General features: G+C 39.7%; 1 protein-coding gene across 1 annotated transcript in view; it reads left to right on the top strand.

Moving 5' to 3' along the window:
- LOC122815930 (polyamine deacetylase HDAC10-like) overlaps positions 1-25,978 on the top strand; it is a 752,749-nt gene that overhangs the window by 333,125 nt on the left and 393,646 nt on the right. Inside the window, exon 8 of the mRNA XM_044088797.1 lies at positions 21,437-21,563. Within this exon, the coding sequence (XP_043944732.1) occupies positions 21,437-21,563 (127 nt within the window). The remainder of the gene's footprint in view (positions 1-21,436; positions 21,564-25,978) is intronic.

Below are 25,978 nucleotides of genomic sequence, written 5' to 3'. Positions count from 1 at the left end.
CAAGGTCCTCACATGCATCTGTTACAAATGCCAAACAGATTGTCAGAAACACATAAAACTGCACAATACCTGCCATGCACACTACAGGACAAACACATAGACCCAGATATGCTGACACGCTTAAAAGTAATCAACCCAAACTAAAACCCTCAAAATCCTTCCCGACACAGTAACTACAATAAATACCATCAGTAACCTCAAAAACATACTAACAAAGTAACACCTACCCCAACAAATTCAACCTCAAATCACAGTGCCTCTATGTCCAAGCCCATAAGGTAGACCACAACACAAGCTAACATTCTGGTAACAGCAAACTCCATTGTGAAGCACACCAATGTCCCACTCAACAGGTTGAGCAAGAAGAGGATTATGGTCAGTTGACTAACAGGGACCAGGATCTGCCAGGTCACATAGGCAGTACTACTATGGTTCAGTGATGGTCCACGTGGGAGTAAATGATCTGAGACATACCTCCCTGGACTATATAAAGAGAGACATAATTGAGTTATCAGATTATGTGTCCCTGGCAAGTATGAGCCCAGCATTAATTAGCATTCAACCTTCTTCAAGGATGATACCAAAATACAAACAAAAAATAATTGATTTTAATAATAATTGGCTTAGTATTTGGAGTCATTTGAAGGATTACAATATTTATTGGCTTGGGAAGGTATGGTTGACAGATCACAATGCTTTGCCAGGGATAGTCTGTATCTGTTCTCAGAAGGGTTTTGAATATTGGTTAGAATCTTGCTCACCTCATAGTGCCTTTTTTAGGCATTACCAACTTGATAACTCATCCGGCACATCTTAATGAGTCCAGGATAATCTAAAGGTGATACTGCTCAATGCCAAAAGTCTAAGCAAAAGCTTCACTCCCCACAAGCTCTTGTCTGTCACTGGGGCAGGGTTCAAAGCCAAGCAAACCCCAACATTGCGGAGCTATAATGACCTCTATAATGCCCTCTACACATTTAGAACAGTTACTGCTCAGAAAAGGACAAAAATATTGAATATTGTAACAGAGGCAAAAGAACTGGAAGTGGGACCTTTATAAAAGGGTAGGAGCAAATTACATAGAAAATAAATGGAAACTGTGGGAATAATAGATGCAGAATACTGTTTTTGAGAAGAAGCGAGGTTTAAGGGAAGGCAGAAATTGAGTAATTTATGTAAAGTTGGAATGCAGATAATCATACAGAAGAATATATGTGAAGTATAATGTCTGTAACTGAGAACAAGCTAACATGCTTTGATTTATTTTATATAAATGTGTTTGCCTTTGTCTTAAGTGATAATTCAATAAAGGTGTTAACAAAACAAGATTAATCCCAGATAATTAACAAGTACTCATCCTGAATTATTCTGTTGGCTATAATTATATCATGTCTTAGTTTTATTTTTCTTCTTTATAATTCAGTAAATTTAGATGAAATAAAGTGGAGGTGTCTCAACTGATATAAAAAACATTCACACATGAACGCGGGTCAAGGGCTATGACACACTTGAGCTCATCCAAGTACAGCTCACCATATACAGAGTCCAGTAGGTTTATAGGTGTGCACTTGGCTAATGACCCTGGAGCCTTTACAAGCCTAGCCCATAGGATTACCCTGGCATCGCGCCACCTGACCTTAGTTCCCAGTGCCTCTGTCGAGTAGAGCCACTGGAGTGATCCCCAAGGTGAATTTTCTATTTCTCATCCACTCATCAGTATTTCTCTTGAATAGAGGTGCTCTGCTTGACATGCATGGGAAGTCTATTCCATAGCATGGGCAGTCTCTGGGTTATGAACCTGTCCCTCCAGCATGTTGTGTTGATTGTGGTAATGAGGTTGAGGTCTCTTGAGCGTGTGGTGTGGAGGGATTGGGATTTCTTTAGATGCAGCATTTCTAACAGAGCTGGGTCAGACATGGCTTTGAAAGTCAAGCAGAGATTGCATCTAAGTAGGTGATATGAGACAGAGAATAGTTGGAGTGTTTTGAGTCTGTCCATATAGGACAAGTGTTTAAAGCCTAGGATCCTCTTTGTGAGGTACTTTTGTGGCCTCTCCAGTTGTTGCAGGTGTCTAGTGAGGTACATGCCAAATGGGGTATTGTACTCAATGATTGGTCTAATGAGGGAAGAGTAGAGGGAGACAATGACCTCTTTATTCCTGGATGCAAAACCCTTAATAATGAGATGTGCCACATAGAAGGACTTTCTGACCACAGTGGTAATGTGGAGGTCAAAAGGGAGGTTGCTGGCAATCTGTGTTGCTAGATCTCTTATAACACCTTCTGTGTTCAGTGCACTACCATCAATGTGGTAATTCAAGGGAACTGGATTTTTCCCAAGGGGGATGACGACACATTTTTTGGCATTGAGCTTAAGGCCATGGTTCTGGCACCAGTCATTGGTCTCACTGACGCCTTTCTGTAGGATGTCAACATCACTTGGGGAGTTAATAACAGCTCTCAACTTGCAATCATCTACGAACTTTGTCAGCCAGAGTCTCTTCATGTTGTCCTGGACTTCAGAGAAGTAGATACCAAACAGGAAAGGACCCAGGACCGAACCCTGTGAGACTCTACTCGTGGCTGGTCGGCAGTCTGACTTGGAGTCAGCTACTTTCACACTGTGGGTTCTATCTGTGAGCCAGTTTGCAACCCACCTAGTGATATAGGGGTTGATGCCTAGCTTAGTGAGTTTTTCTATGATTCCTGAGTGGGGAATGGTATCAAAGGCCTTGACCAGATCAAGGTAGGCTGTATGAACTACTTTGCTTTCATCGACAGCTCTGGTGACTGACTCAAAGAAGTCGACTAAGTTGAGCAGGCATGATCTACCCTTCACAAAACCAAACCGTGTAGGATCCAGAGTTTGGAAATTCCCTATATCCTTGTTTATTAGGTCCATGATGATGCTTTCTATAGCTTTGCATATCAGACTCGTCAGGCTAATTGGGTGATAATTCCTGGGGTCTGTAGTTGCTCCTCCTTTGTGGAGAGGGATGACTGTAGCAGTGTGCCATTTGGTAGGGACAAAGCCTGAGGTGAGTCTGTGATTGAACAGGGCACACAGGTGAGGTGCCAGTTCACTCTGTAGTTCATGTAGAACACAGCCAGGGATATTGTCAGGTCCCATAGAAGCTGTATTCTTGGCCTTGTACAGTGCTGTTTTAACCTGTGCAGAAGTAATACTGGGTGCCTGGCAATCTACTGGTATTGTGATTGGTCCTTTGGGAGGGGAGTGGGGTAAAGTTGGCACTGAATCTGTTGGCCAGTATATCAGCAATATCTGTTGGCTTGGTATAGGTGGTACCATTATACAGCAGCTCTGAGCAAATCTGGGTATTGCTGTAGAGATTCTTTACATAGCTATAGAAGGCCTTGTAGTTGCTTTTACTATCTGCTGCAATTCTGTTTTCATAGCTAGCTTTAGAGGATATGATGAGGGATTTCAACCTTTTGTTGAGGTTGATAAGGGAGTTTTTTCAGTCTTGGAACTGGGCCTTATTCCAGATCAGTTTCCTCCTTCTGTTGTAGAGTTTGTTTTTGGCAGGGGACCAGCACATTGGCTTCCTTTTTTATTAAGGAGAACGTCTTGGTTCTATTGGGTATGGTGAGATTCATGCATTTGTGTACATGTTCTAAAAGTGCATTGGTGTATGACTAGGCGGTCATGCAACTATTCTCCATTTGCATGGGTGCCATGCAATTAGCCACCTCTGCTTTTAGGAGCACAAAGTTAGCTTTGGAGAAGTTTTTCATGGTGGTTACCTTTGGGGGGGGGATGTGGGTTTCCAAGGTGATTAGTTTGTGGTCAGATCTAACCAGGGAGGAGTTGACTACTGGTGTAGAGCAATGGTCGCCCATGTTAGTAATGACCAGGTCAAGATATTGGTACCTCTAGTGGGGGTAAGAATGAGCTGGTCCAGATCACTGGAATTAATGAATTCCAGAAAGCATTGGGCAAGTGTATTGGTACATGAGTAGTTTTTCCAGTTAATGGAGGGGTAGTTGAAGTCGCCCAGTATAATAGTATTAGGCTGGACCCTAATATTCTCCAGGGTGCTTAGGAACATGGAGTGTGAGTCTTGGGACATGGTTGGGAACCTATAGCAGGCTACAATCTGAATTGCTGTCTTACCCAATGTTAGCTGCACCTGAAGTATCTCAGATGCGTTATGTTGGGCCACCAGTCTGGAGGTGTGCACATCCTTTATGAATATGGAAACACCACTGCCTTTGGAGTTTTGGTCCAAGTTCTGGGGCTGAAAGGTGTGGAATGAGTTATAGCCTTGTAGTGCAGGGTTGCTTTCTGCTGCCTTGAACCAGGTCTCTGTTGCAGCACAAATGTCAATGTTCTCCATTTTAAGGAGTGCTTCGAGCGAGTGCATTTTGAGATTTAGACTTCTAGCCATATCTTTTTGAACTATAGGTCTTCCTCTGTGACAGAGGAAACCCATATAATTTACTTAAATTAACTCACGCCATTCTTTGTTCAGTCCAACACCATACTAATTGGTGACTTCAATTACCCCACTATAAACTGGGAATCATACACAACCTCAAACCTCAAACTTGCAGGCAGAAAGAGTCCTGGACATTTGTCAATATCCATGCCCTGGACTAGCTAGTCTATACATCCCATTAGAGGTCCTTACATCCTTGATGTAGTCCTCACCAACATGGGGGAATATTGTACCCTCCTGAGTGTAATGTTTTCTCTGGTAATGTCATGCCATGCCAGAAAGCAGTCTCCTTGGAAATAAAATAAAATCTGGAACACCAGGAAACTCTGGAAGTTGTAGGAATTGTTCCAATACAAATATTCTACTTTTAAGTCACACCCTGGCAAAATTTTAAGACCCCACAAACACCATTTGCAAACATGTATACAGCTGTATAGAGGCCGTGGTACCCTCCAGAAATTATCACAGTACAAATTCAAAAAACAAGCTACCATGAAGGGCTCCCAACATCATTAGGCTGCATAAGAAAATCATTGCCAAAAATAGGAAGTGCAATGCCCAACAAGGTAAGAACTGCCTCATTAAACAAAATAAATAACTCAGAGGACTAATTAAGTCTACCAAAACTATATTTGAGGTAAAAGTAGCCTCCCAGGTGAAAGACAACCATAAGATCTTCTTCACCTCTGTCTGAAACCTCAAAGGCAATATACAACTATGTGCCTAACTAATTGTAAATGGAGCCACCAATACTGGGCCACAGCAAATAGCAACCTACTGCCTGATACATTAGCTTCAATTTTACCCCAGTTTCTCCCCCTGGTACCTTACAAGAAATACCCCAAATCACTAGGGAACAGGTCCTCAATGCACTCTCCAAGACCAAAAATACTGCATCAGTGGGACCTGATAATATAAAAAAACACGAAAAATGAATGTAGAACACCAAAAACTGACATTAAACCTTTTGCTGTATCCTGGCTCCTGTTTTTGGGGACCTGATAATATCTCAGAATACCTCCTTAGTAGCATGAAACATAACCTCCATCTACCTAAAGCTTGACTCCTCTTACTTATATCACCTTTTCATACTCATCACTCCTCCTACTAATCTCGCCCTTCCCTAGTTCTAATATATATATTTATATATTTATATATTTATATATATATATATATATATATATATATATATATATATATATATTTACCATTAGAAATGTATTCGAATTCTACCTAATGCTACTCAGTTTTTACTCTCATAGTATCCATCTCAGAATCTCACTAGCCTTTCTTCTACTACACCTGTAATTATACCTAATACTGCTCAAACCATAATACCTTTTATCTAGTTCTCTGAGCTGCTGGTGTTTTATATTATTTCTCTGTACCACCTGTTTGTTATGACTATGGTTCTTCTTAATACGAACTGTTCCAAATTGTATGCACTATTATACTAACTGATTTTGTGGAGCTTTTCTCCCCTGGCCTCCACTGAAAATGGGTTCTTCTCGGCCCAGTGGACTTTCCAGGTAAACAAATGCCAGTAAATAAATAATAAATAAATAAATAACATATTAGGCCCAGTAAAAGCACTATTCAGTCTTATACTCCAAACAGGCTTTGTGGCAAGTGAATGGAGGACTACAGCTGTTAGCCTTCTGCACAAGGGCAGGCCATCTATGGACCCAGGAAATACCGACCCATAAGCCTGACTATCCCCATATGAAAGGCCGTGGAAAAAATAATCAAACGTTTGATAAATAATGACACATGAAACCTTCAGACACTGGATCTGACCCAGTTTGGTTTATCAAAGGCAGGTCATGCCTACGCAACTTGGTGGACTTCTTTTAGAAGGTTACCAAAGCAATGGACATGAGCAAAATGGTGCATACTGCTTACCTTGACCTGGCCATAGCATTCGCCACAACAGCCCACTTAGGGGCACTGTATACAAGGTCACAGAATTAGGTATAAATCCCTGCATCACCTGCTGGGTAACCAACTGTGTCACATATGAACACAGGAAGGTCCGGATAGGTGAGTCTACCTCCACAAAAAGGCCAGTCACTAGTGGTGTCCCCCAGGGCCTGATACTGGAGATGATAGTTCTGACATCTACTTCTCTGGAGTCAAGGCCAGCATCAAGGGGATCCGGCTGACAAAGTCCACAGATGATTGCAAACTAGGCACGGTATCCCCCAAAGACAAAACAATTCTCCAATAAGGCCAGACACAGACAAATAACTGGTGCCAGAGTTATGGGTTCAAACTCATTGCCAAGAAATGCATAATAGCACCTTTCAGAAAGATGACCTTCCCTGGAAATTGCTGCATTGATAATACACCACTAATAGTGGAGTCCCTGGCCAAGGATTTGGGACTGCATGTAGACTGTGGCTTGACATTTGACCATCATATGTCTACTGCATTAAGGAACTCATTGCATGTTGAGCAGCTTATATGGAAGGGTATGACATCTAGGTCCAAACATATCATTGTTCCATTGAACTCAGCTCTCATTAGACCAGTCATTAAGTACAATGTCCTCTTTGGTATGTACACATTTGACTTGCTTGACATTTGACCATCATATGTCTACTGCATTAAGGAACTCATTGCATGTTGAGCAGCTTATATGGAAGGGTATGACATCTAGGTCCAAAGATGTCATTGTTCCATTGAACTCAGCTCTCATTAGACCAGTCATTAAGTACAATGTCCTCTTTGGTATGTACACATTTGACTTGCTTGACATTTGACCATCATATGTCTACTGCAATAAGGAACTCATTGCATGTTGAGCAGCTTATATGGAAGGGTATGACATCTAGGTCCAAAGATGTCATTGTTCCATTGAACTCAGCTCTCATTAGACCAGTCATTAAGTACAATGTCCTCTTTGGTATGTACACGATTAGTCATATGCAACAACTGGACGATCCACACAAGCTCCTTGCAAAAATAATGCATAATGTAGACAACATCTCCTACTCAAAGAATGCATGATGTAGACAACATGTCCTACTCAAAGAATGCATGGTGTAGACAACATGTCCTACTCAAAGAATGCATGGTGTAGACAACATGCCCTACTCAAAGAATGCATGGTGTAGACAACATGTCCTACTCAAAGAATGCATGGTGTAGACAACATGTCCTACTCAGAGAATGCATGGTGTAGAAACATGTCCTACTCAGAGAATGCATGGTGTAGACAACATATCCTACTCAAAGAATGCATGGTTTCAACAACATTTCCTACTCAGAGAATGCATGGTGTAGACAACATGTCCTGCTCAAAGAATGCATGGTGTAGACAACATGTCCTACTCAAAGAATGCATGGTGTAGACAACATGCCCTACTCAGAGAATGCATGGTGTAGACAACATGTCCTACTCAGAGAATGCATGGTGTAGAAACATGTCCTGCTCAGAGAATGCACGGTGTAGAAACATGTTCTGCTCAGAGAATGCATGGCATAGACAACATGTCCTACTCAGAGAATGCATGGTGTAGACAACATGTCCTACTCAGAAATGCATGGTGTAGACAAGATGTCCTGCTCAAAGAATGCATGGTGTAGACAAGATGACCTACTCAAAGAATGCATGGTGTAGACAACATGTCCTACTCAGAGAATGCATGGTGTAGACAACATGTACTACTCAGAGAATGCATGGTGTAGAAACATGCCCTACTCAGAGAATGCATGGTGTAGACAACATGTCCTTCTCAAAAAATGCATGGTGCAGACATGTCCTACTTAGACAATGCATGGTGTAGACAACATGTTGTACTCAAAGAATGCATAGTGTAGACAACATGTCATACTCAATGAATGCATGGTGTAGACAACATGTCCTACTCAAAGAATGCATGGTGTAGACAACATGTCCTAATCAAAGAATGCATGGTGTAGACAATATGTCCTGCTCAAAGAATGTATAGTGTAGACAACATGTCCTACTCAAAGAATGCATGGTGTAGACAACATGTCCTACTCAAAGAATGCATAGTGTAGACAACATGCCCTACTCAAAAAATGCATGATGTAGACAACTTGTCCTACTCAAAGAATGCATGGTGTAGACAACATGTCCTACTCAGAGAATGCATGGTGTAGACAACATGTCCTACTCAGAGAATGCATGTTGTAGACAACATGTCCTACTCAGAGAATGCAAAGTGTAGACAACATGTCCTACTCAGAGAATGCATGGTGTAGACAACATGTACTACTCAGAGAATGCATGGTGTAGAAACATGCCCTACTCAGAGAATGCATGGTGTAGACAACATGTCCTTCTCAAAAAATGCATGGTGCAGACATGTCCTACTTAGACAATGCATGGTGTAGACAACATGTTGTACTCAAAGAATGCATAGTGTAGACAACATGTCATACTCAATGAATGCATGGTGTAGACAACATGTCCTACTCAAAGAATGCATGGTGTAGACAACATGTCCTAATCAAAGAATGCATGGTGTAGACAATATGTCCTGCTCAAAGAATGTATAGTGTAGACAACATGTCCTACTCAAAGAATGCATGGTGTAGACAACATGTCCTACTCAAAGAATGCATGGTGTAGACAACATGTCCTACTCAAAGAATGCATAGTGTAGACAACATGTCCTACTCAAAAAATGCATGATGTAGACAACTTGTCCTACTCAAAGAATGCATGGTGTAGACAACATGTCCTACTCAGAGAATGCATGGTGTAGACAACATGTCCTACTCAGAGAATGCATGGTGTAGACAACATGTCCTACTCAGAGAATGCATGGTGTAGACAACATGTCCTACTCAGAGAATGCAAAGTGTAGACAACATGTCCTACTCAGAGAATGCATGGTGTAGACAACATGTCCTACTCAGAGAATGCATGGTGTAGACAACATGTCCTACTCAGAGAATGCATGGTGTAGACAACATGTCCTACTCAGAGAATGCATGGTTTCAACAACATTTCCTACTCAGAGAATGCATGGTGTAGACAACATGTCCTACTTAAAAAATGCATGGTGTAGACAACATGTCCTACTCAGAGAATGCATGGTGTAGACAACATATCCTACTCAGAGAATGCATGGTGTAGACAACATGTCCTACTCAGAGAATGCATGGTGTAGACAACATGTCCTACTCAGACTGCCTCAAAGACTTGTCCTTCTATTCCTTCTCCTACAGACTGGCTTGGCTTTCAGAGTATTCCCTGCTCCAGCCCTTATGGACCTTTTGATCATCTGCAAAATAAATAGCTTCAGAAACACCTGATTTAAGGACATAAACCTTACCTGCAACATAAATAAGACACATTGGATGGACAGGTATGTGTATCAGACTGCCTGTTCTATGGAACAGGCTTTCCATCCATGTGAAGCAGAGCTTCCCCCTGTACTTAATCAAGTCCATATTGGATCAGTGGATGGGGAATTTATTTATTTATTTTCATTTTTACATTTGTTAACTGGGTTAGTCCGACTGAGTCCAGGGAACCCTTTTTCAGAGGAGACTCAAGGAGAAAAGCTCCAGGAAAGTCATTAAAAATAAGAAAAACCTAACAATTCAAGTTGTAAGATACTTAACAGTATAAAAACAGAGGGAAATATACAATATGAATATATACAAAGCAAAAGTACAGTATTTTGAGTATGCAATAACAATATATTTGAGAAATTTGGTTAGTATTAATTTATTTACAAGGAATGTAGAAATGCCTAGAATAAAAAAAAAAAAATCAGAGTAACATTATGGCATAGTACAACAAAGATGCATTTAATAACATAAGTACTTATTGCAGAGAGAGTAATATGCGTAGTCAGTTTAGGTAGATACCAGGCTGATATGTTAAATGAGAGAAGGAGAAAATTTCATTAGGTAATGCATGCCTGTTGGAAATGAATTTTAGTTGCTTTTTGAATTTACCACTGTTGGTAGGGGTGCGAAGCGATAATGGAAGTTTGTTCCATGAGTTTGCAATTGAATGACTGTAAAGTATTTTTTCTGATATTTTTGTTTGGTGCATTCACCTGCAGATGGTTTTGTTGTGTGCTTCTGAGGTCACAATTAGGTGTGTAGGGTGTAATTATGGATGTAAGGGCATGAGTCGGGGCTTTAGGATGCTATATACAATCTGTAGTTGTGATATTTGAAGCATGTGGGGGAGCTCAGGCCAGCTTAAGCTTTTCAGGGATATACAATGATGGGATTTGTAGCTATTACTGGCTGTGAAACTTGCTATCTTGTTATAGGTAGTTTCTAATTTGGTTAAGAGATTATTTTGGAGGTTAGTAAGTATGGGAGCAGCATACAGCATGGATGGTAGAATAAATGTTTGAGCCAGTATAGGTCTAGATTTGTTAAGTATATATGTGTTGTTGTGGTATAGAAGACCTAATTTTTGACTGGACTTTTTCATACAGTTTAATATATATAGGTAAGATTTTAATTGGGCGTCTACAGTAATGCCAAGCAATTTGGTTTTTGAGTTGGTGGTGATTGTATAATCTAAGGATGAGATGGTGACGTTGTCTTTAGATGGATTGAGTTTTTTTTGGAGGAAAAGGAGAAGCCTGGTCTTTTGGGGTTGAGAAGCAGGTTGTTTTCAGTTAGCTATTGTTCTAGTAGGTGCAGAGATTGTTGAGTGACAGTGTGGACATTTTGTATATTGTCAGAGGTGTTAATAATCATAGAATTGTCTGCATATTTTATTAAGGTGGTGGGTCAGGAAACATGGTTTTTATTTGTAAATATATTAAAAAGTAGGGGGCCCAAGATAGAGCCCTGGGGAACCCCAGTCTTAACAAGATGGAAAGGGGAGAAGGATGTTTGCCATCTGACGGACTGATCTCTGTTTGAGAGGTAGCTGTTAAATCAGGAGGTAGTGGAGGTAGAGAGTTTTAGGTTGGAAAGTTTGTTTAGAAGGATGAGATGGAAAATGGTATCAAATGCTTTGGATAGGTCAAGGAATAGAGTTGATATGAGTTTGTTATTATCTCTGGCTTGGGCAATGTTGTGTGTGAAAGATAGAAGGGCAGTAGTCGTACTGTGCAAGGGTCAGAAACTGTGCTGTGTGGGTGTAACTAGGTTTGCCTGTAAGAGGTGATTTAGTATTTGTCTATGTATACATTTTTCCAGTGTCTTGGATAAGGGGATAATATGGCAGTAGGCCTGTAATTTGAGGGTTCTTGTGGAGGGGTATTATGGAGTTTTTTCTAGATATCTAGTACTGTATTTTCTTGAATGGATCTTTTGATAAGTATCCTTGGTCTGGCATTTATGCCCCAGTTAGATAGAGGTAGCTTCTAAATGGTCTAATACTCATTTTCTTTATTATTATTTGAAAAAATGGTGGCGTTTGAGTTTCGTACCTTAAACTCAAGGAGGAGTCTGGTGAAAACTGGCTATAATTTGAGTACCGAGGAGTTCCAACTTTTACTGCAATTGTCTCAAAATAGAGAGCTTAGGGTTATGAAGCCCAATAAGGGGGGTGGGGCTGTTGTGATGAGCAAAAATAAGTATTTGCAGGGGATGCATTGTTATGTGTGTAATTGCGAATTATATGAAGAAACATCCCTGAATTTTATTAATTTGGCTTATCGTAAGATTGACTTTTGATTACAGGATATAGTGGACCAGGGGGAGATCAGTCCTGAAGTGTATCATTATTTAAACGTGCAACAGCCAGTGGTGCCCAATATATTTGGGATCCCAAAAATCCAGGATATGGTGGATCAAGGGGAGATCAGTTCTGAAGTATATCATTATTTAAACATGCAACAGCCAGTGGTGCCCAATATATTTGGGATCCCAAAAATCCATAAAAGTGTCACTGATCCACCAATAAGGCCTATTGTCAATGGCACCAAATCAAAGACCCACCCCCTGGGTAAATTTAATGATGTGAAAGTAAAGAATTATTTAAAAGTGTTTCAAGGACTCCTGGACTTTCTACTTAAGGTCAAAAATCTCCAATTTTCCATTGCATTGTTCTTTCTTACAGTTGATGTGGTTGAATTATTTCATGTGATCCCTCAAGAAGTGGGTCTTGAATGATTTCATGATTTTTTATGTGAACTTTCTGGTTTGGATGACAATGACATGAATGATTTAGGAACATGTTTGGAAGTGTTTTTTAAAAAATAATTTTGTCTTTTTGGAAGGGCAATATTTCCAGCAGGTTAAGGGGGTGGCAATGGGGGCCACTTGTGCCCTGTTTACACCAATATTGTTTTACTTCACTGGGAAAGGAAATATTTATTTGATACATTTCCATCATCACCCTGGAAATTATACCTCTGATATTTGGATGACACATTTATTGTAACGACCAGACAGAAAATGAGATCAGTAGATTCATAGATTCATAGATTATTTGAATAATACCACTTCTTTTCTAAAGTTCACATATACATACAACTGTGACTTTGTTTTGCTTTCCAAAGATTACGCTAGAGGTGAACTTGTTAGTTCAATATATAGCAAGCCCACATATTGTAATAGCCTGTTGCATTTTGACAGTTGCCATCCTATGCACCAGAAGAAGGGGATGATTAAAGGCCAGTTTATTCGGCTGGCCAGAATGGTGTCGGATTATGACACTTTTCTTAAGGAATGTGTGACCTTGGAAGATATGCTACTAGCTAGAGGTTACCCTAAAGATTTAACCTCTTTGATTAGGTGTGAAATGACCAGTAGAAGAAAATAGGGTGACATAGTTCCTCTTCTACGGTCTACTTATGCATCTGTAGGTGAAATGACTGGTAATAGGCAGCCTTAATGAAATGAACACAACCTGGCTTTCATCACAAGTTATTCTTTGGAAGAAGACCAGATAAGGGAGGTACTGACCAAACATTGGTTGATTTTTTTCCTGTTTTAGCGGTGTCACTAATAAAATTGGGCTTCACCCTGATATTGTATATAGAAGGGGTGGACCATCAGAAATTATTTGGAGCAAAAGGTCAAGAGCATAATGGGCCCCAATTTCCTATGAAAAGATCTGGGACCTATAAATGTGTTTTTTGTAGTATGTGTAAATACATATTGATGGCTAAATAAACTGTGGTTAACCAAATCGTGATTTCACTGTACTTGTAACTCCAGGGCTTGATTTATCTCACTGTCTGTCAGAAATGCAGCAGTTTTTACATAGGGAAACCCAAAGAAAATTTATTTAAAGACAGAATTTATGAACATGTCTCTGACATTAAAAAAATGAACATCAGAAATGCTTTAGTAAAACATTTGGGTCAACATACTGATCATCAGTTTTTGTTTTTTTTGCAATAGAATTGGTTGTAAAAAATCCTAGGGGGGGACCTTTGACTGACTGAATAGAAGAAACTGAATTTCATTCTCAGCTAAGGCTCAATGCCACGGTCCCCTCGGATTGAATGACAATATTTTGATAGGCAGTGTGCTTAGGTTAAAATCTAACTTGATTAGCCTTTTAAAAATGTTTATATCATGTTTATTTTTAACTGTAGTTGATTGTTTTTTATTGAAATAGCTGTATAATAGTTTAGCTTGTATTAATGATTTTAAAGGTTTGCATTCATTTAGTGTGAATGTTTATTGGTCGGTCATGGTCATGCGATGTTTTAAGGTAGAGTATAATAATTAGCTGATAAGCATTAAGTTTTTGTGATTCTGAAGAAATTTGATATGAAAGTGCTCAATCATTAAAGTTTGGAACTGTGTTGCTGCGTCTCTGGGCTGAGTTTGTATTTTGTGATTACGTTCGTCTTTGTGTTTTGGTTTGTGGTTGTGTAAGAAGTCATGTTAACTGTATGTTGTTGTTGAGAAGTTGTGTAAGAAGTCATGTTAACAGTATGTTGTTGCTGAGTGGTTGTGTAAGAAGTTGTGTTAACAGTATTTTGTTGTTGAGTGGTTGTGTAAGAAGTCATGTTAGCAGTATGTTTTTATTGCATGGTTGTGTAAGAAGTCATGTTAACAGCATTTTGTTGTTGGGTGGTTGTGTAAGCACTCATGTTAACATATGTTGTTGAGAGGTTATGTAAGAAGTCATGTTAACAGTATGTTGTTGTTGAGCGGTTATGTAAGAAGTCATGTTAGCATGTTATTGTTGAGAGGTTGTGTAAGAAGTTGTGTTAACAGTATGTTGTTGCATGGTTGTATAAGAAGTCATGTTAACAGTATGTTGTTGCATGGTTGTATAAGAAGTCATATTATCAGTATGTTGTTGTTGAATGGTTGTGTAAGAAGTTGTGTTAACAGTAAGTTGTTGCATGGCTGTGTACGAAGTCGTGTTAACAGTATGTTGTTGTTGAGTCATTGTGCAAGATGTCATGTTAACAGTATGTTGTTATTCCATGGTTGTGTAAGAAGTCATGTTAACAGTATTTTGTTGTTGAATGGTTGTGTAAGAAGTCGTGTTAAGTGTATGTTGCTGTTGAGTGGTTGTGTAAGAAGTGGTGTTAACAGTATGTTGCTGTGGAGTGGTTGTGTAAGAAGTCATGTTAACAGTATGTTGTTAGTGTGTGGTTATGTAAGAAGTCATGTTAACAGTATGTTGTTGTTGAGTGGTTGTATAATAAGTCATATTAACAGTATTTTGTTGCATGGTTGTGTAAGAAGTCATGTTAACAGTATGTTGTTGCATAGTTGTGTAAGAAGTTGTGTTAACATTATGTTGTTGAGTGGTTGTGTAAGAAGTCGTGTTGACAATATGTTGTTGCATGGTTGTCTAAGAAGTCGTGTTAACAGTATGTTGTTGTTGGGTGGTTGTGTAAGAAGTTGTGTTAATAGTATGTTGTCGCTGAGTGGTTGTGTAAGAAGTTGTGTTAACAGTATGTTGTTGTTGAGTGGTTGTGTAAGAAGTTGTGTTAACTGTATGTTGCTGTTGAGTGGTTGTGTAAGAAGTTGTGGTAACAGTATGTTGTTGCATGGTTGTATAAGAAGTCGTGTTAACAGTATGTTGTTGAGTAGTTGTGTAAGACATCATGTTAACAGTATGTTGTTGAGTGGTTGTATAAGAAGTCATGTTAACTGTATGTTGCTGTTGAGTGGTTGTGTAAGAAGTTGTGCTAACTGTATGTTGCTGTTGAGTGGTTGTGTAAGACGTCATGTTAAAAGTATGTTGTTGTTGCATGGTTTGTGTAAGAAGTCATGTTAGCAGTATGTTGTTGCATAATTGTGTAAGAAGTCATGTTAACAGTATGTTGTTGCATGGTTTGTGTAAGATGTCATGTTAACAGTATGTTGTTGTTGAATGGTTTGTGTAAAAAGTCATGTTAACAGTATGTTGTTGCATGGTTATGTAAGAAGTCGTATTAACATTATGTTGTTTGGTTGTGTAAGAAGTTGTGTTAACAGTATGTTGTTGTTGCATGGTTGTTTATGAAGTCATGTTAACAGTATGTTGTTGTTGGGTGGTTGTGTAAGAAGTTGTGTTAATAGTATGTTGTTGCTGAGTGGTAGTGTAAGAAGTTGTGTTAACAGTATGTTGTTGAGTGGTTGTGTAAGAAGTTGTGTTAACTGTATGTTGCTGTTGAGTGGTTGTGTAAGACATTGTGGTACAATATGTTGTTGCATGGTTGTATAAGAAGTCGTGTTAACAGTATGTTATTGAGTGGTTGTGTAAGAAGTTGTGTTAACTGTATGTTGCTGTTGAGTGGTTGTGTAAGAAGTCATGTTAACAGTATGTTGTTATTGCATGATTTGTGTAAGAAGTCATGTTAACAGTATGTTGTTGTCGCATGGTTTGTGTAAGAAATCATGTTAACAGTATGTTGTTGTTGCATGGTTGTGTAAGAAGGGATCTACTTCATTTGATCGACAGACCATTTGATTGAAACTCATTTGGTCGAAATTTCATTTGATTTAAAACCAGTATTCAAGGCATAAAACTGGGATTTGTCGCCCTCCCCAATGTAGTGCGACCCTGGAGTTGATATATATTGTTAGGGGAATGTGGGGGACACAGCCCCCACATTGGGCAGGTATGGAGGGCGAAGCACCTCACCTATTTTTGTTTAAAATGTGTACTTTTTGTTTTACTTTCTTCTTTTAAACGAAAATAGGTGGGGGCTTTGCCCCCCACACCCCCCCAATGTGGGGGATGTGCCCCCCACACCCCCCATAACTATATATATCCACTCCAGGGTCGCACTTCATTGGGGAGGGAGACAAATCCCTGTTAATTGCCTTGAATACTGGTTTTCGATCAAATGAAATTTCGACCAAATGAGTTTCGATCAAATGGTCTGTCGATCAAATGAAGTAGACCCATAAGAAGTCATGTTAACAGTATGTTGTTGTTGCATGGTTGTGTAAGATGTCATGTTAACATTATGTTGTTGCTGAGCAGTTGTGTAAGAAGTCATGTTAACAGTATTTTGTTGTTGAGTAGTTGTGTAAGAAGTCATGTTAGCAGTATATTGTTATTACATGGTTGTGTAAGAAGTCGTGTTAGTATTTTGTTGTTGGGTGGTTGTTTAAGAAGTCGTGTTAACATATGTTGTTGAGAGGTTATGTAAGAAGTCATGTTAACAGCATGTTGTTGTTGAGAGGCTGTGTAAGAAGTTGTGTTAACAGTATGTTGTTGCATGGTTGTGTAAGAAGTCATGTTAACAGTATGTTCTTGTTGCATTGTTGTATAAGAAGTCATATTAACAGTATGTTGTTGAGTGGTTGTGTAAGAAGTTGTGTTAACAGTATGTTGTTGCATGGTTGTGTAAGAAGTCGTGTTAACAGTATGTTGTTGTTGAGTCATTGTGCAAGATGTCATGTTGACTGTATGTTATTATTCCATGGTTGTGTAAGAAGTCATGTTAACAGTATGTTGTTTTTGAGTGGATGTGTAAGAAGTAATGTTACGTGTATGTTGCTGTTGAGTGGTTGTGTAAGAAGTGGTGTTAGTATGTTGTTGAGTGGTTGTATAAGAAGTCATGTTAACAGTATGTTGTTGTGTGATTATGTAAGAAGTCATGTTAACAGTATGTTGTTGTTGAGCGGTCATGTAAGAAGTCATGTTAGCATGTTATTGTTAAGAGGTGTAAGAAGTTGTGTTAACAGTATGTTGTGGCATGGTTGTGCAAGAAGTCATGTTAACAGTATGTTGTTGTTGCATGGTTGTATAAAAAGTCATATTAACAGTATGTTGTTGTTGAGTGGTTGTGTAAGAAGTTGTGTTAACAGTATGTTGTTGCTGAGTTGTTGTGCAAGATGTCATGTTAACAGTATGTTGTTATTCCATGGTTGTGTAAAAAGTCATGTTAACAGTATGATGTTGTTGAGTGGTTGTGTAAGAAGTCATGTTAAGTGTATGTTGCTGTTAAGTGGTTGTGTAAGAAGTGGTGTTAACAGTATGTTGTTGCTGCATAGTTGTGTAAGAAGTCATGTTAACAATATGTTGTTGTTGAGTGGTTGTATAATAAGTCATATTAACAGTATGTTGTTGCATGGTTGTGTAAGAAGTCACGTTAATAGTATGTTGTTGTTGGGTGGTTGTGTGAGAAGTTGGGTTAACATTATGTTGTTGAGTGGTTGTGTAAGAAGTCGTGTTAACAGTATGTTGTTGTTGCATGATTGTCTAAGAAGTCGTGTTAACAGTATGTTGTTGTTGGGTGGTTGTGTAAGAAGTTGCGTTAATAGTATGTTGTTGCTGAGTGGTTGTGTAAGAAGTTGTGTTAACAGTATGTTGTTGTTGAGTGGTTGTGTAAGAAGTTGTGGTAACAGTATGTTGTTGCATGGTTGTATACGAAGTCATGTTAACAGTATGTTGTTGAGTGGTTGTATAAGAAGTCATGTTAACTGTATGTTGCTGTTGAGTGGTTGTGTAAGAGGTCATGTTAACAGTATGTTGTTTTTAAGTGGTTGTGTAAGAAGTGTTAGCAGTATGCTGTTAATGAGTGGTTGTGTAAGAAGTCATGTTAACTGTATGTTGCTTTTGAGTGGTTGTGTAAGAAGTCATGTTAAAAGTATGTTGTTGAGAGGTTGTGTAAGAAGTCATGTTAACAGTATATTGTTGCATGGTTTGTGTAAGAAGTCATGTTAACAGTATGTTGTTGTTGCATGGTTGTGTAAGAAGTCATGTTAACAGTATATTGTTGTTACATGGTTTGTGTAAGAAGTCATGTTAACAGTATGTTGTTGTTGCATGGTTTGTGTAAAAAGTCATGTTAACAGTATGTTGTTGTGGTAACAGTATGTTGTTGCATGGTTGTATAAGAAGTCATGTTAACAGTATGTTGTTGAGTGGTTGTATAAGAAGTCATGTTAACAGTATGTTGTTGCTGAGTGGTTGTGTAAGAAGTTGTGTTAACAGTATGTTGTTGAGTGGTTGTGTAAGACGTCATGTTAACAGTATGTTGTTGAGTGGTTGTATAAGAAGTTTTGTTAACTGTATGTTGCTGTTGAGTGGTTGTGTAAGAAGTCATGTTAACAGTATGTTGTTGTTAAGTGGTTGTGTAAGAAGTTGTGTTAACAGTATGTTGCTGTTGAGAGGTTGTGTAAGAAGTCATGTTAACAGTATATTGTTGTTGCATGGTTGTGTAACAAGTCATGTTAAAAGTATGTTGTTGTTGAGAGGTTGTGAAAGAAGTCATGTTAACAGTATATTGTTGTTGCATGGTTTGTGTAAGAAGTCATGTTAACAGTATATTGTTGTTGCATGGTTTGTGTAACAAGTCATGTTAAAAGTATGTTGTTGAGAGGTTGTGTAAGAAGTCATGTTAGTATATTGTTGTTGCAAGGTTTGTGTAAGTCATGTTAACATTATGTTGTTATTGCATGGTTTGTGTAAGAAGTCATGTTAACAGTATGTTGTAGTTGCATGGCTGTGTAAGACGTTGTGTTAACAGTATGTTTTTGTTGCATGGTTGTCTAAGAAGTCGTGTTAACAGTATGTTGTTGAGAGGTTGTGTAAGAAGTCATGTTAACAGTATATTGTTGTTGCATGGTTTGTGTAAGAAGTTATGCTAACAGTATGTTGTTGTTGCATGGTTTGTGTAAGAAGTCATGTTAACAGTATGTTGTTGTTGCATGGCTGTGTAAGAAGTCGTGTTAACAGTATGTTGTTGTTGCATGGTTGTCCAAGAAGTCATGTTAACAGTATATTGTTGTTGCATGGTTGTGTAACAAGTCATGTTAAAAGTATGTTGTTGTTGAGAGGTTGTGTAAGAAGTCCTGTTAACAGTATATTGTTGTTGCATGGTTTGTGTAAGAAGTCATGTTAACAGTATATTGTTGTTGCATGGTTTGTGTAACAAGTCATGTTAAAAGTATGTTGTTGTTGAGAGGTTGTGTAAGAAGTCATGTTAACAGTATATTGTTGTTGCATGGTTTGTGTAAGAAGTCATGTTAACAGTATGTTGTTGCATGGTTTGTGTAAGAAGTCATGTTAACAGTATGTTGTTGTTGCATGGCTGTGTAAGAAGTTATGTTAACAATATGTTGTGTGGTTGTTACTCTTCCATAATCAGGAAGTGGAACTTGCAAGGTACATCAACCACATTACTGCGAAAGTGAAAACTGTAAAGAAATCTGCAGTTTCTGTATTATCTTTTTCTCTGTTGCTTCTAGATTATAACTCTTCCTACTGCTGAGATGGTCATATTTCTTTCCTATGTATATGGCTTTATTCCTGTTAAGTGCTTCTTAAAAGGGACTTTAGAAAGCTTCATATTCTGTGTTCCAAAACTGCATGTTTTGCCACTGCATGGCAAGCGTATGTATTCTAATATATCCGTTGGTGCATGTTACCCTCAAGTTCAGCTTAGTTTTAATGTAACCAAATGTGCCTAATTCAGAAATAGCTCTTAGATGTTATATGTGGAAACCTAGCTAGCTTGCTTCTTCCCAGAACTGCATGTCTGTTGCAATTCACAGGGGATAAGCTTCTAGGGATTCCATAACTTCACCAAAGTATGTATTTCATTGCTTTTGGATAGTCTGCATACCTGGCATGGGGAGAGCTTGCTTCTCAGCTCTATGAACTAACTATTTTCAGCTTGGGCATTCAAGAAGGTGCCTCAGCTTTTACACCTGGTTTGATTGTCTTGGTCTGGACACAGACAAGTGCTGTTGCATGTCTCAAGACATCAGATTATTATAGCAAGCTGAAGTCATAGACTGGCAGTTGTTTCAGGTAGTTTTGTTTCTATGTATACCTCAAGTTTATCTGCTGCAATATGCATGTCCCTGGTGATATTTATTTGTTAGTTACAATGTAACTGTTTTGACTGACATACTGAATCACTATGATGTGATGTCAGGCATGTCTGTCACTTTGTACCACACATGTTACACATGATATATAATTTTTGTCATCATATTTTGTACCAGGTATTTACTGGTATAAAATGTATAACCACCAGCTATTATTTTGTTGATGATTATTATATTACTATGCCTTGAAAATAGGACAACTTGGTGAGGTTGTTGTCTTTCGGCTTTTCCCGGTTAGGGGTCGCCGCAGCAGAATTCCGGTCCACTAATGACTGGCAGTAGATTTTTATGTGCCGAGTTGCCAGCTCTGACGCACAACCTTCAACGAAGGTACGCCCATTCACGCATGTCTCCACGCAGAAGATGCTCTAGCTGAGAACTGAACAGGACAACATCATACTGTGAGGTGACAACACTACCGCAGCACCAATATTAATAAATCAATAACAAAGTTAATTGATGGTGCTCTAGATAGGTACACTGTACTGGCAAAGTAAATGATTTGTGATTTGAAACCACTTCATATAAAATAATATTTTATTTATTCAACTGAAATACAGACTGAATGATTTGCCCCTTTGTTCCATATTTGCAATTCTGTAAATCACGTATTCTGCAGATCACATGATCACATGTGAGATATGGGCATTTTCTGTTTATAATTCACAATGTTTGCTTTATAAAATGGAATGCAGAGAGACTGGGAAGATAAACTGTGTGTTGTTTGGTAATCAATGAGTGACAAATATAAAAAGTGATCTATTATTTCAGTGTCCTTTATTTTTCTTGGCATCGTTATGAACACCAGCTGTACTGGCCAAATCTGACGGACTCAAACTTTGATGCTGTTGGCAAAGGGAAAGGAGCAGGTTTTAACATCAATGTACCTTGGAACCAGGTAGGCTGGCATATTTTCATAAGCTGAGTACAATTACAAGTTCTAGATCAAAGTTTTCATTATTCTGCATGGTAAGTAATAGAATTAAACACAATTTCAGTTTTTTTTGTAAACTGCGCAAAAACTTAAAACAATTTTTTCCTGATGTTTACATAGTTAAGTGTAGTGTATCTATTTTCTCTGTAATAAATAATAAATCTGCTGATGCAGCTCCTACCAAGGGCCACAACAGGAGAACTTCAGACCCTCCACCACAAATATTTTACCATTTACCTGGAGAGGTTAAGCACATGTTCTGTTCTCCTTCTGATGCACAGTATTGGTATGAATAGAGGGGCATACGTCCCTTGTTGTCCAGCTTTTCACAGGATTGTCTATGTTCTTATGTTTGTGTGAGCTGAAATAACCGGGTCCATCTTGGCTGAAGTATGGGTTTTCAGGAGTCCTGTACCTTGTTAACATCACAGGCCTTATCTTTTGCTAGATTAAATTCATAGAGAAATACGGCACATCCGCAGGGAGACACTGATACTACACATCCGCAGGGAGACACTGATATGGCACATCCGCAGGGAGACACTGATATGGCACATCCACAGGGAGACACTGATACTGCACATCTGCATGGAGACACTGATATGGCACATCCGCAGGGAGACACTGATACTGCACATCCGCAGGGAGACACTGATACTGCACATTCACAGGGAAACACTGATATGGCACATCTGCAGGGAGACACTGATATGGCACATCCGCAGGGAGACACTGATATGGCACATCTGCAGGGAGACACTGATATGGCACATCTGCAGGGAGACACTGAATATCCAAATGAAAACAAGCAGAGGTTATGGGCAGATAGCAGTAAATGAACAGTACAGTAATTATGCAAGTGGACGTAGCTGTGCAGTGAAACTGTGCATGTGGAGACACAGTCATGCAGTAATATATATATATATATATATATATATATATATATATATATGCAGATGAGAAAGACACAAACCATAGAGTGACCGCAACCTTCATTGTGTGATTTATCAGCAACAGAAAACTTGACCCCAGAATAATATAGTAGTGAGGCTGAGCACATTACCTCAGTCAGAAAAAGGGTAAGGAGTGTCGAGCAAACACTGGTTAACAGCAAAAACAGCAAAATCCAAAAGGAAAATGTATAGTTATTGCACTGAAGAAGGGTTGTTATAACCTGAAAGCTTTGCATGTTTTTATTTTTTGTGACTTAAATTCACTTCCTGACTTCACTGATTTGGCTTTTTTTCCTTTTGCATGTTACCTCAGTCCTCAGCAGGATGGCATGGTCTACGGTTGCCAGCTAAGTAGCAGTAATTATTAGTAGCTTCACTCCTTTGCTGTCCACATATATGGATGCCTGCTGGATTCATAAAAGAGAAGGAAAGAGGGGTGCACAGGAAAGTAGGATAATAGGGGGAGCAAGCAGGGGGTCACAAAAAATGGCAACATACAGGGGGTGTGCAGGATGAGAGGTGACGGAGAGAAACCTATCTATTGAGAGAGGACGCCATTTATTTGGACAAAAGGGAAGAAGGGGAATGATGAGAGGGGGGACACTGGTGTAAGGAAGGGAGATGGGACATCATGCTGAGGCAGACAAACACAGAACAGCACAGGCAGGAGTGAGAGTACAAATACTAGGGGAGACATGGTATGGACAGAGACAACGAGATGGTAGGTAAATAGTGATACAAAGGGCTATAATGTGCACAGGATATGGGGTAGGACAATAAAGGAAGGGACCATACATGGCTGGGGATAGGGTGGGGTATGACCAGCTAGGATGCCATCTCCTGTCTCAACCCCAAAAGTAAATTACTGGGATCCATCCTCTTGTGATGGATCAGGGTAGCCATCAGTATGGACCTCACCATAGCCGGGTGGTATAATCTGCTCCAGGGAGCTGTCCATCCAGGCCATATTTTTCCCACTACTGTCTCCATTGCAGTTTCAACCACCTCTTACAGCTCCATTTGGGTAACCTCAAGGAATACAGGTAGGCCACCTTGCAGAGAGGGGTCAGAACCCTACTACAATGAGGCACTCCTAGCTTCCTCACCCCCCTTTAACCTCACCCACAAACTCAGCAAGGGTGGGATGCAGTGGAGATGCCTGCAGAGGTCATCTATCATGTGGACCTGCAGTAAGAAGACAAAAGGGGAAGGTAACTGTAAGTGAACCCTACTGCTTTTGTACTGAATTGATGTAACAGACATGTCAGCACATGTGAGGGGAACTAACCTTGGTTTATTACAAGACTGTTCTGCCTCCTATGGAAAGTGACACCATTTCATTATGTTCTGTTCATGATGAAAGTGAAAGAGCCCTTCAAAGAACCACGACAACTGTAATGTGAGATGCTAGAATAAATACACCCCAGGATTCATGACATTTGTGCCAGGTGCAGGCGTAGCGTCGGCGTTCTAACACCAAATATGGCAGCCGAGCGATTCAGGTATGAGCTGTTTCCATGTGCACTACCTGTGTACGCTACACCCGCACAACTCCTGAGCCTTGTATGCTAATTATCCCATGTGCAGCAGTGTAGCATGCAAATGAAGGTATGTAGTGATTCAGGAAGTGGTGCAGGCGTAGTGCAAGCATACAGAAATGTAAACCATAGAAAACGGTTTACATTTTTGCAAACATAAAATCGGAGCCATGACAGCTGACCAAACACATGTATTATAATGTTAATATATGCTAATGGCTAAATATATAGCCGTTGGCATAAAAAAAAATTTACAAAATATAAAATTAACATTTAATATATATAGTCGCACTATCGCGACGTGGAAGCGCAGGGCAGTGGTGTGCAAAGGGGATCATAAGGAATATATAAAAATATAGAATAAAACCGCAATGAAACACATATCATGATTTCCCCATAATAGTCAAGGGCAGGCATGCTACACCATTCTCATGGCACAATGGTTGCTAAGGGGCAGTGACAGTGTTATGCACAGTAGCTAGGGATTAGTAGGCAATGCCATGCAAATAAGAGGAGTAATAGTGAATTACAGATTCCCCGTTGGTGTAAGGATGCACCTCACAGCGTAGCATTATAACACTGAGGTGAACCCTTGAGATAAAGATGACATTAAGAGAGGGGTGTGTTGCCATTGCTGTAAGCACATTGGAGCATTGCTAAACCGGTCTGCCCCTAGCTAGGTAAAGCTGCAGGACAGGGTTGTGTCGAATTGCCCAGAGCTATGCTTAGCTGAGAGTACACAAGGTAACTGAGTATGCATGTGAACGGAGATGAAAACGCATGCAAACCCTGTAAATGGGTATGCATGTCGCGCACAGCAGCTGAAACAGGAAGGATATAGGAAAGAAATAAGGAAATGCTGCAGCAGTGAAATTGGAGTACAAATGACTAATTAACACCTAGGAGCCTACAGTGGGCCATTGACAACAGCTAGCAAGGCTGCAAGCAGCTACCTGCAGAACAGGAAAGGGAAGGGGCTGTACTGCAAAGAAAACAGCAAAGTGTCAAAGCAGAACAAAGGTGATATTGCAGTATATCAGCTACAAGGCACATTTCGCCATGACTGGGTAGGGAAAGTACAAAGCAAGAAAGACGGCAGGTGGATGCATGCCTGATTATGGCAGGGGATCCAGGTCTAAAAGTGAATTAAAGGGCAACAGATTAATCAAGGCAGGCAAGGAGATCTCAACAGTAAACGCCCCACACTTGCAGTACTCATTGCAAAACCCATAATTAAGACACGCAGCAGCTGGAATAGTTCATACACACCCACTTACATCAGCAGCATCCATAGCACAATACTATAAAGTATGAAAGCACCTCACACACATTTGTGTATTCCCATACACTCTGCACCAGTGGTGTATACAGATGGGGAACATTTATTATGTACATGTTAGGGGCTACCATAGCTTTGATCCACCAGCATGTGTTGGAGACTGAAGGTGGTGTGGAGGATGATGCACATGACCACCGCAGGCACCAGAGGAGGAGGAGAGTGTTCAGACCCAGGTTAACCTACCAGGGGCTACATGATCTGCAGATAGTAGAGCATTACAGGGTGGACAGGGACACCCTACAGCAACTTGTGAAGCTGTGCCAGCCATGCCTCAGAGCCAGAACAAACATAGGGGAACCCATCCCAGTGGATATGAAGGTATGTGTAAGCCTGACAATACTAGCTACAGGTACCTTTCAAAGACCAACTGGGGATATCATGGGGATCTCACAGGCATCAGCATCCAGGGTACTATACGATTTCCTGGATGCCATGTTACAACATGCCAATGAGCACATATACTTCCCCCAAACGCAGGAGAAGTTGGCCAGCAATATGCATCTCTTCCACCGTGTGGCAGAATACCAGGAGGTACTGGGTGCAATAGAC

Source organism: Protopterus annectens, chromosome 11.part0, assembly GCF_019279795.1.
Source record: "Protopterus annectens isolate FY-2018-M chromosome 11.part0, PAN1.0, whole genome shotgun sequence".
Taxonomy (NCBI): domain Eukaryota; kingdom Metazoa; phylum Chordata; order Ceratodontiformes; family Protopteridae; genus Protopterus; species Protopterus annectens.
This window is presented reverse-complemented; position numbering and strand designations above follow the sequence as displayed.